This window comes from Electrona antarctica (assembly GCF_951216825.1).
Source record: "Electrona antarctica genome assembly, chromosome: 11".
NCBI classification, from domain to species: domain Eukaryota; kingdom Metazoa; phylum Chordata; class Actinopteri; order Myctophiformes; family Myctophidae; genus Electrona; species Electrona antarctica.
Window position 1 is genome coordinate 10158943 of NC_136792.1, and position 19151 is coordinate 10178093.

General features: G+C 42.9%; 2 protein-coding genes across 8 annotated transcripts in view; one reads left to right on the plus strand and one right to left on the minus strand.

Moving 5' to 3' along the window:
* Positions 1-1618, plus strand: part of rasgrp4 (RAS guanyl releasing protein 4) — a 39273-nt gene extending 37655 nt beyond the window's left edge. For all 3 annotated transcript variants that reach the window (XM_079514519.1, XM_079514521.1, XM_079514520.1), the window contains one exon: positions 522-1618. In XM_079514519.1, coding sequence (XP_079370645.1) covers positions 522-635 — 114 coding nt within the window. In that variant the 3' untranslated portion in view covers positions 636-1618. The remainder of the gene's footprint in view (positions 1-521) is intronic.
* On the minus strand, positions 1567-18166 carry hnrnpul1 (heterogeneous nuclear ribonucleoprotein U-like 1). Of its 5 annotated transcripts, none has more exons than XM_079514513.1 (16): positions 18084-18166; positions 17202-17531; positions 14956-15408; positions 13240-13456; positions 12821-12894; positions 12510-12649; positions 12219-12318; positions 11839-11951; positions 11100-11366; positions 10528-10650; positions 10033-10161; positions 8574-8742; positions 7424-7729; positions 6377-6621; positions 3653-3859; positions 1567-2584 (listed from the first exon to the last, which is right to left on the minus strand). In XM_079514513.1, exons 2-16 carry the CDS (start codon positions 17506-17508, stop codon positions 2477-2479), a joined length of 2958 nt encoding a protein of 985 aa, XP_079370639.1. In that variant the 5' UTR covers positions 17509-17531; positions 18084-18166; the 3' UTR covers positions 1567-2476. The 5 variants fall into 5 exon arrangements, with proteins under 5 accessions (XP_079370639.1, XP_079370638.1, XP_079370642.1 ...); XM_079514512.1 differs by having other exon boundaries at positions 17994-18124; XM_079514516.1 differs by having other exon boundaries at positions 13240-13442; positions 14951-15408; positions 17994-18124.
* Positions 18167-19151: the final 985 nt, after the last annotated feature.

Sequence of the window (19151 nt, forward strand, 5' to 3'; positions counted from 1 at the left end):
GCAGGCGAAATTGGAACCGTACACTTAAGCCCTACTTTTAAAAAGTATATATATTTCTTTAAAGTTTCCAAGTTATTTGTCAATGCATTGTGAGCTTGTAGATCTGCTATTTTCAAATAATTATCATAGAAGTGCTGTTTGGCTATCTGGGAATGACTGTAATTATTACACAGCTTTGTTGAATGGCCCATTATGATATTGATCAATCACTGCATTTTGTGGCCTATAGCCCACTGTTCGCAAGACTGCCTCTTTGCTGTAAAAGATAACCTTTTAATAGATCTTTAAATAAATGTCAAATTATTGATTTTGTTCTTGAGTAGCCATGCTAGAAGCAGGATAAAGGTACAGTGAGATGGTCATTACTGGAAAACAAACCTTTTCAGGGCAATTACACCAAATCTACTGGCGGGGAAAGAGACCATCTGTATGTAATAGCAGAAAATTCACTCGCTGACTGTTTAATCTGCATCAACGGATTGTCTTGGGTCTAAAGTGCTGCATTGTGTGTCATCTTTCAGGCCAACACGTTGCCTCCTCAGAGAGCCCGGGGCTCCTCCATGCCAGTCACTCTACTGCAGGACAAGATGGAGGAACTGAATCTTTACAAAGACAACAGCAGAGAACCCGACTGAAACGTGCGTCTCACTCCCACATGGATGACAGTACATCGTACCACCTCAAAACACTTGGGAAAAGGTTGACAGTGTGCACTGCGTGACAGGCCATTGCTACTAGGATGCTAAAGTGACAAGATGCGCAGAATGGGACTTCAGGAACATTGATTCAGTTATGGTTGTACAATTCTTTTTGGTTTTGACCAGATCTTGTTTTTAGCTTTCAAAATGACTTTGTCTACGAACAAAAACTACTTTCTACTTTATGAAGAACCGTTTTTTTTGTTCTCTGGTGCTAAATCTGTTTCGGATGCCATCAAAGCGAAGGTCATCAAGACAGTGCACAGACAAGCAGAAAAGGTTTATGTGACACAAGTGTATGTGACACTCCATTTCAAGTGGAGGTTTAAGAGGAACAGAGGATTGACTGACAAAAGCAGATGTCTCCAGGAATATTCAAATGCTTTTTATTGTATAAAGACACAGAGACAGCGTGTGATATTCTTATCAGGTTCTCATGTTCAGTTAGAAAAAAAAATGGATATGATGGTATGATGGGAAGAACAGGATAAATGTGCGGGATTCATTGAACAATCAAAAATAAAAATGAAATTAAAATAAATGTTTGAAAACAAACAAAAAAAAGCATAAAAAAGAATTTTTGCACACAACTACGAAAGAGGATTAGGCAAAATATCCTGCTCAATCAAGGGACTGTATGGACAATTAAATACTACATCAACATCTATTAAAAAAAATATTCTTTCATGTCAACGTCTATTTGGGATTGGATAAGAAGAAAGTAAAGCAATGTTGGTAACTAAAAATAAAAAGGAGGCTACGGTAAAGTGTCTATGAAAAAAAGCATGCATCTTTTTTTTGTTCTTGGTTAAGCCATCAAACAAGCAACCCGATTCAGTCTTAGCCTAATCTTATCTTGCTCCATTGCTTTTATTTTATTTATTTTTAACCTGTACCCATAATGCATCTCAGGAATATAACGTACTATGTTCTTCTATCTGTATAAAATGTGGGAGTCTGTTGGTTAAGACAGACGACCACATTCAAAATGCAAACAGCTGAAATAACATTCATTACACATCTACTATACTCTACCAACTCACAGCCATGGCTTTAGAGTAAGACATCAGTTGATAAAAAAAAGAACAAGAAAACAAGAGAGCAATCAACAGTCGATGTGTACTAGGGCTGCACGATCAGTCGCAAAAAAAATAAAAAATAAATCCTAACGTTGCCAAAGCAATTTCCCCTCAAGCGGATTAGATTATGGTGCTGTGCACATTTTTGAAAGCGTCGCTAATGTATTCAACCTAAGCAAATTAAATGTGAATAATGCGTATATGCCCCTCGAGTTATTCGTTAGACGTTTATTCTAATAGATCACAATTCCTACCGCAACCACAAAACATGATCATTGCAGTACATTTTTATACGTTTTACGTATACTTCCGACCAGTATCGTGCAGCCCTAATGTCTACAATTACTGTAATGTGTACATTAAACTGAGTGGAAGGGAATGAGGGCTACAAAGATCTTTTAACCAGTTGAACCCTAGCGTCCCCTATTCTGGGCGTGTCACAAATAGGCAAATATTCCACGAAAATAGCCAATCTACAAAGTTTATAGATCGTCCACTTTCGTTTTTGTTTTTTTAAGAGAAGGGGGATCAAGTGTAGACCCCTGTGGGGACCCCGGGTTAAGGGAAATATATAGGGTTTAAGTGGTTAAAAAGGTAGGCGTGACTGTACAGATTAAAATCCTGTTCTTGAGGGTTAAATTCAGGATACAACGCTGGGCGGAGGGCTCCTAGGAGGAAGTAGGAGGAACAGTGAACGTTTTACTGGGAGCCTGAAGATGAGCCCTGGCTGGGGTAGCTTCCATACTGGCTGTAATACTGGTTCCACTGGCTCTGGTTCTGGTAGTATTGCTGCCACTGCTGAGCATACTAGAAGGAGGGGGGGAGGGGGGTTGGGGGATGAGACAATGAATCAATTAAACCAATTTAGACCTGAGGACGATTCTACAAAGTGTCTTCTAAATCCTGACAGTTTTCTCGAAACCCATGCTTCTGTCAGTGGTTCTCAAACATTTTCATGTCAAGGACCCCCAAAAATATGTGTAATTGGCCGCCGACCACACATCTGAAAATATGTTGTTCCAGGGGACCCCCCCACAGATGCAAAGATTTGAGTTAAAAAACGTTTGCTCTGAAAGAATATATATTCAAAGTTTTGCGCCCCATTTTCACGATTTTTCAAAAATAGCAGATCTTCAAGCTCGTAGCGCGGCACTCGGTGCCGCGTTATGAACTTGTAGATCTGCTATTTTTCCAATAGCTAAAGTATAACATAATGCTTACAACACCAAAAGGGGTTCTCGTTCAGAATGGGTGAAAGCTGCAAATCTGCAAGTTTCATGTCCTATGCAAACTTCTATCAACACAGAATATGGCTCTGTACATTTGGGACAGAAACACATAAGATACCTCTGTGAAGATTAACCGGAACAGGAAAATAAGGTACTACTATAATTGCAGGGCTACAGTTGTGCAGAGACCACTGCGCATGCACGTTTGACACAATACTGCTCTCACTTCTCAAGTTCTCAACCAGTACACCAGGGTCAAAAAAATGTAATGTCTCAATAGACGAGTAGGGTGACATCCTCCAACCACTTAATATGCCACGGCGGCCTGTTGATTCATTTCCCAATCCTTTTCAATGACTTGGGAGTTGGGAAACCTCTCGCGTTGGCAAGTAGCTAAACCAAGTACAAAATAGCCTATCGACAAGCTCAACACACATCGCAATACAAAGGCGTTGTGAGCTTGTAGATCGGCTATTCTCGCCATTTGACAAATACGTTTTAATTGGTGAAGCTTAAATGACATATCGGTGGAAAATGAAAGTCGTTTCAGTTGAAGAGTACGTGGCCTAATACGTTTCCATTTCGGGGGACCTTGACCTGAAAATGTGCACCACTGCATTACAAGACAACCTACAAACAAACATACCTGCTGGTATTGTTGGTTGTAGCTCTGCTGGGTCTGTGTTGTCGCCTGTGCGGGTGCAGCCGGCTGCTGGCTGTACGTCTGTGCAGGAGCAGCAGGCGTCTGGCTGTAACTCTGACTGTAGCCCGGATACTGGCTGTAGTTGCCATAGTATCCTTGGCTGTAGCTGCCCTGGTTGTAGCCTTGGTTGTATCCTGGCTGGCTGTAAGTCTGGAAGAAGAAGAAAAAGAAAACACTTTTGAATGACCAATATTAACCAATATTAAACCAGCCTGTTTTTTTGTTTTAGTTTTTGCACAGAGCATAGAACTTCTGTCTGCCATGAAAATTCAGCTATTTCGGAATGAAACGGTCATTATTGAATTGCATCCTGAGCAGTAAGGCTGTGAAGGGAATCATGAACCAATTCCAGTTCTACGATAGACTCTTAACGCTTTATTGGAGAGGTTACTGCAATTTAGATACAGACAGATTCATACATACATTTAAAGACCTAGTGAAATGAAATATGAAATATTTTATTTTGAAGTTTCACTCTGAAAAGGAAAGCTGTGTGTTTAACCAATCCAGAGGTTTAAATACGTTGTAGAACCACGATAGTAGTTTGATAATGATAACACAGGGCGCCGCCATCTTGCTCAGCGAGACGGGCAGCTCGGAGCGCTCAGAGCTGAGTGCAGGTCAGACCAGAGCCGTTTAGAGAGTGCCGACAACAGAGCGGTCAATAGGGACTTTAAGCAACGACGGCTACGGCAGTCCGCTCCCGGCAACCGGAACTGGATCAGTGCTCGATACATAAACCTGCTTGCCGTCTCAGCCCTTTCTACTACGGCAGAACCTACACGTAGTGTCTACAACGCCATGTCATAACCATGTTTATTGAAATCATAGCTGTCATACATTTACACCGATTGCTCCATCGCCTCTCTTATGCTGCGTAATGCGTTGGCATGCTCTGAATGAAGAAATAACACTAATGTCATATTAACCAGGTTTATTAAAACGGGTTTAGAATAAGATTGCTCCAGCAACTTCCTCTTTCCACTGCCGATCATGTCCAGCGCATGTAAGAATTAAGCAATATCGGCAAGTTCGCTGACGCAAAAAAAGTGTTTATGTCTGACACATGCTGCATAGATGCATCACCATGGGAACCAAAGAACCCGTCGCCGACGGCTGTTTGCTTAACGATTTTGACAGCTGAGCCGTCCTGAAATCAGTCGTTGCTTAAAGTCCCTAGTGACTCATGCAGCCACATGAATGAACACAGTGAACAGAGTTGTCGCAACTCTCATCTAAACGGCGCTGCCTCCGACAGACCAAAGATTTAGGGGAACATTTGAGAGCATGACAAGCAGACCCGATTGAATGGGGAACACACATCGTGTAACACACGCCAATATTGTTGCCGTTGTGGCTCACACACACACACACACACACACACACACACCACACACACACACACACACGGCAATTTGTAAAAAATGACAAAATGTGACTCCTAACGTTGTTGAAGTGAGACTCAGAAAATGTCCCTGTGGGCCGGGTGCAGTATTTAGTTCAGACTAGTCATTGGTCCGACAAACGACAACCTACCTCAAACCATAACCCAACCATAACCAGACTAGTTTACTAGTCGACTAGTAAATCCACTAGTCGACCTTGTTGGTACTAGTTGACAAGGAGAAAAAAAAAAGGAAAAGTTTATTCTTTTTATTTTTTTCCCGATTTGGTAGGCCTCAAGATCAGGTAGATTATAGTTATAGTCACCATGTACACAGTTTTGCAATGTACACATATTTATTTCCCCATAATAGGTAGTTAAACAACTAGTCGACTAGTAAACTAGGCAACTAGTCAACTAGTAAAAGTGACTAGAAGTGAATGCCCTAGTTCCCGCATGTCGGAGTAATGCTCCGTCAGGATTTACGTGCGGATCCCGTCCCTGGGACCCATCTAAAAGACCACCTCTGGGTCCCGGGACCCATTACATTGAAAACCCATTTACTTCACTGCAATCAGAACGTCGCATCCCTCCAGGCTATGGGACGTAGCTCTGTCTCATGCACGCACATGCAGATCTGTTTGTAAGCAAAGTCACAGAGAGACGGGCAGCAAAGCGCATGGCTGATTTCTAACCCAAAATATTTTCAGATACATATTTTAGCGTGCTGCTGAAGTTTAAACCGAGTAATACACTATTGTCTGGATGTCATCTTGAATGGGATAAAAAAAACAGTAGTTCTGTAATCAAAACCAGCTGTGTTTGGAGGACGAGTCACAACGCAGCAATGGGATAAGATTCATGTATATGCATGTGAACCTCTACACGTCATCATGCAGCACGTTTTCATTCAAAGGAAGTAATTAAAAATGTATGGCCTTTTGATATAAAAGTACACAAAAATGTAAATTTCCCATTGTTTTGGCATCCATTGTTAGGTATGCCCATATGATGACCACAGATATGGTCCAAGTGTGGAAAAACTAGGTCTTTAACAGTGACTTTCAAGATGGTAGTAACGTGTACAAGACTGCCATCTAGTGTTGACTTTGACCTAACACGAATAGAACTGGATTGCTGATTTGAATGGACAACCAATCCATCTAATTCCAGTTATGCAAGTGAACTCTAGGCATTACAAGTTACAGATTGCAATGATCTATAAATCCCATACGAGGAGGGCAGAACAGGTGCACCGTGGTGTGTGTGTGTGTACTGTGTACCTGCTGACTGTATCCCCCCTTGCTGTAGGAGGCAGGGCGACTGTAGCTGCTTGCAGCGGCTGGTGGGTTGCGGCTGTATCCACCTCCTCCACCTCCTCCACCTCGTCCATTTGAACCCCCCTCACGGTAGCTGCTGCTGCTACTGCTGCCGCCGCCACCGCCACCGCTGCCGCCGCCGCCACCACCACCACCGCCACCGCCGCTGCCGCCACTCCAACGGTTCTGGTTCTGGTTGCGATTGTATCCTGATAGACGAGAATACAGCTTATTCTTCTATACATCGTTGCTGTCGGGCAGAAACCCCCCACCTCCATATTCTAACCTGTTCGTAAATTAGTGCCGTCCCAACGAATACATATTTTTCTCGCCATTAATTCATTAATTTATCTAGTTAACACCCCGAACGACCGGAGTTATTTAACCCATTAAATCATAGCACCCAGCGATTTATAGCAGCGGAGCACATTTACCGACAGACCAGATGTTATCCTGAAGCTGAAGCAGGTAAATGTAGCCAAAACACTCTAGAGGCGATCGACAACGGGAGGTATGATTAATTCTACCGAGACTAGCGACGGGACCGCGGTGGGCCGTCTAACACATAATCTTTGCTTAGAATTGGACGGAATGATTTAGATCACGAGTTAACGTTTTAAGATTTTCGGTCTCGTCGGCTAAACAGGGGGGGGGGGGCATTTTCGATGACGTCCCACTGACGCTCCCAGCCTGTGGAGCGATGCGATCAGTTTTGATATCAATAATATCCGTCCTTTAGACCTTTTCGATGTTGCAAAACTAAAAATATGAAATTGGAACGGTCATATCGTGGGTAAGATTACCGATTGTTGTAGCCATAATTAACTAGAACACTTTCACAATTCACACATTAATTGAGCCATTTCCTGGCTGTGCAGACAGTTCATTAGGGGTGCAACAGTGGAAATGTTTAAATAGTTGCACGCCTACTATGAGCTGTGAATGGTCTGCTTTTGATGGGAATTCTACACTATATAGACAAAGAATATTAGAAATGATCATGTCTCAAACCTCCTCTGTAGCTGTCTCCGCCTCCGCCTCCGTTTCCGCCTCGGCTCTGGTAGCCACCACCGCCGCTGCCGCCGCGGGCTCCGTCGCGGCTGTCATAGCGCTGGAAGCCTCCGCTGCCGCCTCCGGTGCTGCCGGCGCGTCCGCGGAAGCCGCCCGACCTGTTGTCGAAGCGTTTGTCGGGCGGCGGGCCGGCCTTGCGGCCGTCCTCATTGTACTGTTTCACCAGCTTTTCGGCCTCTTCGCGCTCGACCTCCGCGAAGGTCACATCGTCCAGGAAGTCGCCAGAGTTGGGGAGGGTGAAGTTGGCTTGGTAACGGGGGACAGAGAGGTAGCCCACGGGGAACAGGACAGAAGACAGCCCATCCAAGAAGAAAGGGATGGGGGTGAGAGAGATGGGGGAGGGGGAGGGTAGCAAAGACCAGAGCGGTCACACCACCGGAAGACAAAATTGAACACAATTAATACCAGGTAGAGGCAACGGAACACAATAGAGAAAAGAAAACTAAAATAGGCAAGTAGATGAAAGCAGGTGGCAATGTGTTTGGCAGGGGTATGGAACAAACATTACCTCCATAAGAAAACGTGGAGGGAACATTTGTTCAAGCAAACACAGTAGAGAAGACTTCAGAACAGGTGTAAAAGGACAAAACAACTAGGAGACTGGAGGAGGCAGGGAGAGCACTGCAAACCAAGGGCCCCTTGATGAGGTTTCAATACAACCTCTGAAAACATCAGCAAAACATACTACCAAAATGTGTACTAGAACTAAAAAAAAAGGTTAACCAAGAACAAGTTTTAGAACATCACATACTGGGTTTGGCCAATCATGGAATGTTAATTCTGAATGCATGGCCACACCCAAGTTACAGACCAAGTCTCAGTTTGCAGTGCATTGTGGGGAGAGGTAGTATGGTGGGTAGAAGAGGGAGGGAGGAGGAGGGGGGGGGCGCTAAGGTGGATAATTTCAGGTAGACCGTTTTAATAGAAATAATCTGAAAGCCAAATGAGACTATGATAGGGGACTGGGAAAAGGGGAAGGCAGGGTAGGTACATCTTCCAAGATTGATTTAAGACATAAAAAAAACAGAAAGAATAAAAATATATATACACTTTTTTTTTTGGTTGTGTTTTTTTAGCACATCGTTCCTACCTTTCATTTCTAAAACAGCATGATCGGGCACATCCTTCCCCTGCTGACCCTGTTGCTTTAATGTTCGCTCTTTAAAATCCTCGTCCGTGGGACAAATTACAATAGCCTTGCGTTGAAAACCTTCAAAAGGACGCATTTTTCGTCTCTGGGCAGATCCATATACATTTGTCTAGCAATGGTGACAAGAAAGAAGTAGAAGACTTGTTTGTTATGGTTTTACTTGTCGTAATGGCTTTTTCCGCCGTGGAAGAAGGCTGGAACCCTGCAATAATGAAGTGAGAGAGGTTTGGCTTGGTTTGTCATGTCTATGGGTTTGTATTTACTTCAGTTTTTACTAATGGCCTCTCATCACTCCACAGGCTTACCTTGTAACAAACTGCCCTTCCGACGTCCGTTTGGCAACCCAACACCCCCCACGTCTGAGCTAGGCTGTCATTCTGGCAATCTTTCTTTCCGTCATTGAACTTAAACTCGTTTAATTGTGTAATTGGCGAAAATAAGATAAAGCATATCAAAACCAAATGAGTTTTATAATGTGAGATTTTTTTTTTTACATCATAATTATGCCTTCACTCAACCTAAACATCACGTGTTCAAATATGAGGTTAAAGTATTTAGCACCGTTCTGATATTTAGCTGAGTAGCAATAAACATTATTACTTTACAAATAGCGCCATAGTCTTGATAATAACTACGTTCCAGAGTCAGAACTGATCCTATCCTATCGTATTCTTGAGACGTTAACCTGCTGCCGGTGCCCCACACATACCTGGACTTACCTGATCTTCATACGCATCTTGATCTCATAAGACAGACAGACAGACAAATAAGACCTACCTGCTGATACTCACGTTGTCCTTGGACACACCCAGGGAGAGACCCACCTACCTTTTGATGGCATTTGCATGCAACACAAAAGTTCTGAAAAGCTGAAAATGGGTTATTCTTCACTTACCTTCAGGGTCACATTTTTTTTAAACACAGAACAGTTCCAAGTATATATATATAATGTCAATGATAAGTAGGATTTCTTTAAACAAAAAGGCTATTTGACTGTCTCTCTTAAAATTACCATAGCAACAGAAGGTGTTTTTCTTACTCACCAGGTAGAGCTTACTTGTTTCTCAACATCTTTACATAGTCATGGTTTACTTGTACATTGTTGAAAGTTCACAAGACAAAACAATACTGGATCATGACAAGATAGGAAAAGTACAAAATATATACAAAATATATACTGAGGGATGACAACGTGGAGTATTCTGTCACTTAATGAGAGCCATTTTTCTTTTTTTACAATACATAACAAGCAAAGTGATCAAGCAAGACTTAGCAATACAAAAAACTCATACATCCCTGAAAGATAAATAAATAGACCATTAGAAAGAGTTGGTTGAGCATGGCATTGGCAGGGCACATCGTGGTGTTATTATCAGAGCAGAGCGTGTAGGGGCAGTACCTGGTCCAGGATGTAGTTACGCCTTTTTCGGGCGGCGATCTCGATGAGCCTGTTGAGACACTGGGTGGCCTGCTGGATCAGAATGTCCCAGCGGCCCGCATAGTTCCGTTGGCGACGGAGGCCCATCACCTGTAGGGTGTCCAGCACAAGCTTGGATTCACTTTACGTTCAGTCTAGGGATGCGCATGACTGACCAAAGTCTGAGTCGATAATTCTACTGCTATTAAGGTGCTGTTAACTGTGCTGTTAAGCCTTTAAACTAGACATTGTAAATGTGCATTGAATTCATAATGAGCATGGCCTATTTCTAGTCTACAATGTTTTACAATAGTTTCTGTTGGACTGTACAGGTTAAATAGATAATTTCCAGATAGCATTATCTCATTGTTTAGCCGTCTCCTACAAAGAGGGTTGCATGTGACATCAAAGCTAGTCAATCAGTTCTATGCAATGGAAAACACCATTAGTGCCTATGAAAATGGCATAGAGTATGACCTTCATCTTGTCCATGATCGCGTTGGTGCCCAAGATGTTGTATTTCTTGTCAGGGAAGGTCTCAGCCTGTTTCATGGCCCAAGTCGTCTTCCCACAAGCAGGCAGGCCCACCATCATCAAAATCTGAAAACAAATTACATATTCAGTTAAATGTTGCCAGATCTACATTGTATGAGTAAACCAACTGAGGCTGGGACCACATCGATTCGACAACTACCACGCTTCTCCACAATTCTCTCTAGGGCGTCCTCAAATAATAAGCCCACAACACGTTGCAGACTTGTAGATCGGCTATTTTCAGCAAGTGTAAAATCAGCCATTTTGATGGCATCAAAGCCCGCCAAAATACATTTTGTTCGACTAAATCAACCGTAGATTTAGTCGACTAAAACTAGAACACTAAAACATTCCAGGTGACTAAAATGTGACTTAAAAACGAAATGAAAAACTATTCAAGAGACTATGACGAAAACAAACTAAAATAAAAATTTGCTGCCAAAAAAAACAACACAGCCCCCACATCCACTTCAAAAGGGGTTCCGTCATTGTGGTCGAGGAGGTCGGTCCCATACCTCGCAGTCAGCCTTGGTGGCGGGTCCCTCCGTGCCTCGGGTCTTGTTCTCCAGGCTGACGTCGTGGATGAAGGTGTACCCCTCCAGCACCGGGAAGTAGGGCTGCGGCTTCTGGCCGAAGTTGAACTCGATGGCGCAGTTCTTCACCAGGACGTGAGGGAAGAGGGCGCGGCCCGCCAGCGCCTCCTTGGTGCACTGGAATGCCTGACCCAGTGCCACTCCGTTCTTAGTGTACGACATCTGCACCTCATCGTCTTTGTCAAAGTCCTATTCATAGTAATAATTTTAAAAAAGAAAAAGAAAAAAAAAGTACATTGGATGTTAATGCTGGACATAAACATAATCAATAATTATATATCGTAGTGCTAGATATATAGAATATCATTCAGTAAAGCAGCAATGCCTTCAATGTTTCTGGACTCTTAAAAGCTGTAATTATTTGCCACTCAAGTATTGTTTTGCATTTTACTCAAAGTGTAGAGAAAACAACATATTGGAGACATCCGATGGAGACATTTGATCCATAAACATCCTGGTAACAGATCTCCGAGCTCCATTCATATGTCTACAACCACTAACTTTGTTTGAAAATGTAGTCATTTCAACTTGACATTGTCTCAGGTATTTCTGCAATTGCACAAATACAACAAAAAAAAGGAAAACCTGAAAATCCAATAAAATAAATTGCACTACAAAATACAGTATATACAAAATACAATAAACTATAACTACTACTTACAATGTAACAACCAATGACATCATTTTCACCAAACTTCTCTCCATAATCAAAAAACTTGCAGTCAGAGGACTTCTTTCCTGTCCCTCCGTAACCAAAGGAGAAGGGCTCCTCACCTGAAACACAGCACAACAATATTCATTCCTTCTGCTTAAAACATACTGCTAGACTCCCCGCATTTATTTGTGTTGTCTAGCCAATCTACATCTACAAGCTCACAATATGTTGCAATGTGTTGTGAGCTTGAAGATCTGCTATTGCTATTTTGGGCTTGTGATAAGCGACATTTCGCTCATTATCGCAAGCTCAAAAATAGGGTTGAAAGTGGTGAATTATAAATTGTACATATGTATTACTGTCTGTGACTACTACTCTCTTCTCACCGAGCTGAATGCTGCAGTTGTTCAGGGACCAGCCGATTCGAACAACGTGGGGGTCAGCCTCACTGCTGGGCAGATGTTTGACCGGGATTTCCTCATTGATCTTAGGAAGGAAAACAGGGAAAGGTTTTTAATCAGACTTACTGGTTCAATGGGGAACACAGTTCGTGTAATTGTTGGAACTGTAGTTGTGTAATTAAAGAAGTTTGATGAAAACAAGACCATGTCGATAAGTCGATATTTAATCAGTTTGCGACAATTGGGCCATAATTAATCTGGCCCACAACAACTAACCTTCAGCTCATAACACACGCGGCCACTGCAGACACCGTGAGTGGCCCGGGCTCCGGCCCACAGGTAGGCAAAGCCCTCGATGGTCAGGGGATAACCAGTGTAGCGATCCCTGGACACCTTGAAGTGCAGGTCACAGTTGTCTGCAAAAATAACCAACCGATACATTTAAAATGTATAGTTTCAGTGGGTCTGGTGTGGATAATAAAAGATGATTGAAAAAAATATATAGATAATGCAAACAGAAGTATTCGTTTTATTTAGAAATTAACTTTAGGGATCAAATGGTTGTTTGGCAACAACACCGTGCTTACAGGTATCAATCGTCACCAGAGTGTTATCAATGACCTCTTCCTCGTCTTCAGCGGGAGGCTGTGGCGTACGGGACCTGGAAAAACACAAAATGAATTGAACACGCTGAAATGAACGCGCTGCGATGCGTTGTGAGCTTGTAGATCGGCTATTTTCAGCAAGTGTAAAATCAGCCATTATGACGGCATCAAGGCCCGCCAAAACACATTTTAGTCGACTAAATCACCTGCAGATTTAGTCGACTAAAATCTTATGACATTTAGTCAACTAAAACTAGACTTTCCATTCCAGGTGACTAAAATGTGACAAAAACTAAGTGAAAACTATTACTAGAGACTGACTAAAACTAAAATTTGCTGCCAAAAAAAAACAACAACACTGCACACCACACACAACCAGCAAACAGGGGTGAAAACTGTACCTCTTCTCCTCACGGTGCTCATAGAACCCATAGCCCCTGTTGGCTTCGTCATAGGGTCTCTTACGGCTCTGGGGTTTATCACCTTCCGTCTTGACTTCACCGTCAGCCAGCTGGTCTGCTGCCTCTTGCTCCGACTCACCGGCCGGTGGAGGCTTCTGCTCTGCCTGCTGTGGCCGTGCAGTGGATCCCTCCTCCTCCTCTTTCTCCTTTTTGATCTCTGTTTGAACGACAGCAATTATTTTAAAAAAAAAATCAATTTAGAGAACTCAGTGGACTGGTCAACAAGTGTAACCATAAGACTTTTGGTGTTAGCACTAAATGTCAACTTCCTAATATGTAATTTACACGTCTAGCAGACACAGATAACATCCTTATCCAGAGTAAAGTAAGTGCAAGATTGGGATAATGACATGAAGACCACTCAACATGCGACAGGGTAATTAATTGAGTCATGTAAATAAGAGTGCACAGAAAACAATCAAATGCTACTAAGTAACTAGGATACTATGCAAACTTCAAACCTAGCATATATCTAAATAACATGCCATCTTAATAACATACTTAGCATTTGTGGTCACAGTTACAATAGGTAAATGTTTTCAACGCAAAACATACTGGAGTGCAAATGTGGGAAGTGGCCCCAGAGTCAGCGCTGTGAAGTTCAGACGATCGGTGAAAGTACCAACACACAATTACTCATTTTATTCTGGGTCAATCAAAACAAGCACATAGCCTTGGGAACCTGGCCTATACGCATCTCCTGCTTCCTCAGGGTGAAGTACAACCCGCTTGGACATGACGCTATTATGTCACAGAACATTTAGCCCCAATCCAGCGGTTGATGCGGACCGCCAAGCAGCGAGGCAATGAATCGAGGCAGTCGCATTATGTGCCATTTTTATGGTCTTTGTCACTTTTGACACGACTATTGACTCGGCCAGGGATCGAACCCCAAGCTCACAGTCTCAGGGTGGAAAATACAAACCGTCGCCGACCACAAGACCACTTTGTGATCAAGACAAGACTTAATCCGAGTCATCCGAGCTCAGTCATTAGGTTCAGATGCTAATTCCACAGGACAGCGAGGATTCGAGGCTATGTGGCCAAAACAGATGATCTCTAGACATTGGGCGTGAGGAGCAGCACGTAGGGCAAGCTGGGTGTCTCATGAAAAATCACACCCGTGTGAACTGAGTGGTGTAAGGTCTTATATAGCCTGATCAGCTGTGGTCTGACGTAATGTCTGACGTAATGAAATCACACCCGTGTGAACTGGGTGACCATAGCAACCGTGATCATTTTTTGAGCACAGACAGACAGACACGTAAACTAACAAAGCCAGTTGTAGGAGTGGTTTACGCCACTCAAAAACGAACAAAGCCAGTTGTAGGAGTGGTTTACACCACTCAAAAATAATCATACTATTCATGTGATGTTGTATGATACGAGCACTCTGTGAAGGCCTTATGTGCCACAAGGCACGACGTGGAAAGGTAACAGTAACAGATGAGAAGATGAGTATGTGGAGGCAAGAAAAATGGTTGATTAGATTCATACACCGATAAACCAGCAATGTAGTCAGGACCGTGTTGGATGCAGACAGCTGGTCGTTTTCCATTCTAGATGGTAGTAGTTTACACCCGGTCTAGTTTGGGTTTACACATTTGTCTTCTTTTGTCTTAAAGGTTTGTGTTTACAAAAAACGTTCAACGTTACCTTGTTTAATCTCAGGCTTGCCCTCCGGTTCTTTCCCAGGTTTGGACTTGTCAACATGCATTACATCATCCCCACTGTCGTCACCAGGCGTCGTGACGTCCCTGCTGTCGTCACCAGGCGTCGTGACGTCCCTGCTGTCGTCACCAGGAGTCGTGACGTCCCTGCTGTCGTCACCAGGCGTCGTGACGTCCCTGCTGTCGTCACCGGGGATGACAGCATCCATGCTGTCGTCAGCGGGCAACAAGTCGTCCCTGCTGTCCTCCTCGTCGGGCTTCATGTCGTCCCGGCTCGCATCGACGTCCGCTGTGAAGTCGGGCACGCTGCGGTGCGTCTGTGGAGGGGGCTCACTCTCGTCCTCCGCTTGCTCGGCCTCAAAGTCTCCGCCCGAATCTTTGTCCTCGTCCTCCTCCCGGTCTTGGATCACATGTCTTTCGATGTCCTCGTCGGCTTCATCTGCAGTTGAAAAGACGACATTTAACACTTAAGATTTTAATACCTTTTTTGAGGGACGCTAGCCCCTCCCATGCCCAGCTGTGTGTGTCCGTGTATACTCCGGCCCATAGTGATGATTTGATTGGCTGAAGTCTTTAAAAGTGAGGATAAAATTAAGGACAGAAAAGTGAGGACTCCAAAAGTGATTGGCCGGAATGTGATGATGTATGATGATAAGAGCGCCCCTCACTTCACACGAGTGTGTGTGTTTTTAAAGGTTGCAGTATTTTTTATTATTTGTTTTTATTATTTAATGTTTTTACTGATTTGCAGCTTATTATTCATTTTGTCTGCACCTCTATACTTTCCTATTCTACTTGGGTTCTAAAGAGTTGGCCCTAGTGCCACTATTTTAATAATTAGTCCTCAGCTTGATATGCCCTTTATGCTAATTGCAGCCATAATATCCTTTGAGATGCGATGGGTGTGTCTTGCTTGATTTCCCTCATTGCAATAGAGTATGCGCATGCTTAAAGTGAATGGCACATAGAGTGGCAAAGCAACATGCAAAGTGAGTTTAACATTGTTTAACGCTGTTTAATGCAATCAGATAGGACTTTTCTGTGTGTATTTATGGGCTGTCAAGGCCAGAAAGTAGTTTTTGCCACTCAGTAGGCCTTCCTGCATAACTTCCTGGTTTGATGATGATGTCACGCGCATACCCTCTATAGAGCTGGTTCCTTGTTGACCTACCCATATGCTGTTGTATATAATACGCCTACTTGATGTTTTGTACTCATACCTGACGAAGACACGCAAGGGTCGAAACGTTGTACCAAATAAAAAATTCCTGGAGCAGAGAAACAGTGTGCGGACATCCCTTCCTTTTCATTGTGTTTTTAAAGGGACCAAGCCCGAAGGAACTTCTTGGTCTATTATTGTATGTGTCTGTTTTTTTGAGGAGCAGCTATAATTTTTGTCCTACACAAACATTAATTTCCCATTGACAATGGAGAATTTACATCATGTGTAGACAACAAACATTAAATGCCATTGACAATGAATGGAGAATTTACGTCATGTGTCTGAGCAAATAAGTATTTTTGTCCTACACAAATATCAAATTCCCATTGACAACGAATGGGAATTTGTATGACGAGCAAATTGGTTATTTCAGTCCTACACATTAAATTCCCATTAACAATAAAGCAATAGATGACTTCACGGGTGTGATTTTCTTTTCATTTGTGCAAATCTTTCACATTGAAGATGCAAATGTTCATGGATGGTGATTAGATCCAACAGGTGTCTTAAATTTGGTTAAATAAGATAATATAATACACATGAGACTATGGTTTAAAATAAATTTCCAATATTTCCGACAGTCTGCATGTCCCAGACTTAAAAAAAATATCTGTGCAAGCTTCCAAAACTTTAGTTTATTCAATTAAAATTTGGGAGCTTATGAAGACAGTGTGGAATATTTTTCTCAAGTTAAAAAATATATATCCACCAGAGGGCAGAGCCAAGAAAGTTCATGAGAAATACTTTTGCACAAAAAAAACGATATGGAGCAATCGGTGAAAAAGACTAGAGGAATTAACAGCAGGGTGCGCCAACAGCAGATACTATGTATGCCAATATGCAATACATTCATCCTATTGCACCATATAGGGTTGGTGGCATAAGACTTTTAGTAGTAGTCTACATTTTGCAAATGTACAATGTTCCAAAATCACTTTCAGGGATGTGGGGTAAAAACAATGAGCATCATTTTCGTACTAGTTAAAAAAGAGTAGGGAAAAACCACTTGCCTCCGAGATCCTCACTCGGGACGTCCCGGGAGAGCTCTTCATCATCGACCTCCTGCATGACTGGCGGTGCGTCTCGAGACCCCTCATCATCCTCCTCCTCATCCTCCTCCTCCTCGTCGTCGTCTCCTCCTGCGGAGAAACGATCGTCGTCCTCCTGGTCCGCCGGTGGTCCGGACGTGGCCTCGGACTCCAGAGCGACTTTGAGCCGCTCCACCAGGTCCGCCTTCAGGCCTTTGGTCTCCAGGCCTCGGCGCTGGAGCTCCTCTTTGAGCTCGTTCACTTTGAGTTTCTTCACGTCTACACTCATGGTGTCTGGATGTCCGTTTTACCCTTCAAAAACAAACACACACAACGAAACGCGCGTTGAAAACACAACACTTACAAGTTACAACCCCGCCAATGGCGTCATTCTGTTTGTTGATTCCGCTTAGCTTACGCGGGCTAGCTTAAAACAAGGCTAACAACACCGGTATGCGGTAGTAGGGTAGAATTGAATAGATCGCCACATTACTGCACCGTTAGCAAACTTAGCACATATCTGATCCACTCTGGGACTGTGCACAAAAACACATTCAACCTTAATAACAGTGTACGCGGCCTAAAACACCGCAAAATATAACCATCTGAATCGATTCAATCAAACCTGGGGTGGCTGCACGCAATGTTCCGTCGACGAGTTAGCTAAGCCGCTAATAATGCTAACGAAACCGAATATGCAGAGCGCGCGGATTCTTCTGTTATGTGTCCCGCGTTGCGTTCATTTCAATCGTGCAAAGCGATGCTAATATTTACCTTATCTATGTTTGATGGCTATTGTGCACGGGCTAAACGAAGCGGAATCGTGCTAAATAAAAAATAATAAGATAATACAAGGCCTCGTACCTCCTCACACACGAGTTGCGCGGGTCTACTGAGGTCACGAGTGAATCGTATCAAGGATTGTATCGGCAGCCCCCTGGTGGCAGGAGTGTGTCCACTTTGTTTCTCTTTACAAAGAGGGGCATTACCGCCATCTGCTGTCGATAATGGGTTTTTTTTGTCTTCTCGATGTTCTAGTTGTATTAATGGAATTTTCTGATATCCCTGATAATGTTTCATTTTGTCTAAACCTCGTTCTCTCAAAGAATAAAGCGACATGTTCTATTGTTAGTGGAATGAGTTAATCTCTTGAACTCCCATAGCTCTCTCTGGTGGTCCATGGCTATTCCTTTGCATAATAAGGCATTAGAGCAATTTAGACCTGAGACCAGAATCACCAGATTCTACAAATGTCTCCTAAAATCCGAACAGTTTTCTGAAAAACCCATGTTTCTATGTCAGTGGTTCTCAAATTATTTCATGTCATGGAGGCCCAGAAATTGTATGAAATTGGCTGCCGACCCCCATCTGAAAATATGTTGTTCCAGCAGGGACCCCCCAGAAGCAAAGATTTGAGTTAAAAACATTGGCTCTGAAAGAATATATATTCAAAGATTTGCACCACATTTTCAGGATTAAAAAAAATAGCAGACCTACAAGCTTGTAGCGCAGCACCCAGTGCCACGCTATGAGCTTGTAGATCTGCTATTTTTCAATAGCTAAGGTATAACATCATGCTTAAAACACCAAAAGGGGTTCCTGCCCAAAATGGGTTAGAGCTATGGGCCAGAGCTAGAGGTCCCATATCTTTCAGCGTATTGCATCTAGACTCCTGCCTCTCTAGTATGATTGACTTGTATGTTCAACTTGGCCCATCCTCCTGTCAATCACATAAACAAACCTTATCAAACACAATAACACATAATGTGCAAGCCTCATTTTTGTGTGTTAAATTGACTGCTTATTATAGGTTATGTAGATAGATATAGACAAGTTCCATATTAAAAATGTACAAAAGTATCAGCATCAAAATATACTTAAGTACTCATTTTGCAGAATGTCCCAATGTGTCACATCACAACATATCAGCTT

Excerpts from the sequence above, each read along its gene's own strand:
- hnrnpul1 (XM_079514513.1), bottom strand. The coding sequence starts at position 17,508 with ATGAGTGTAGACGTGAAGAAACTCAAAGTGAACGAGCTCAAAGAGGAG. Across the intron at positions 12,895-13,239 it reads GAGCACCGTGAGGAGAAGAG|GTCCCGTACGCCACAGCCTC; the intron begins GTACAGTTTTCA and ends GTGTTTTTCCAG. Across the intron at positions 12,319-12,509 it reads GCGTGTGTTATGAGCTGAAG|ATCAATGAGGAAATCCCGGT; the intron begins GTTAGTTGTTGT and ends TTCCTTCCTAAG.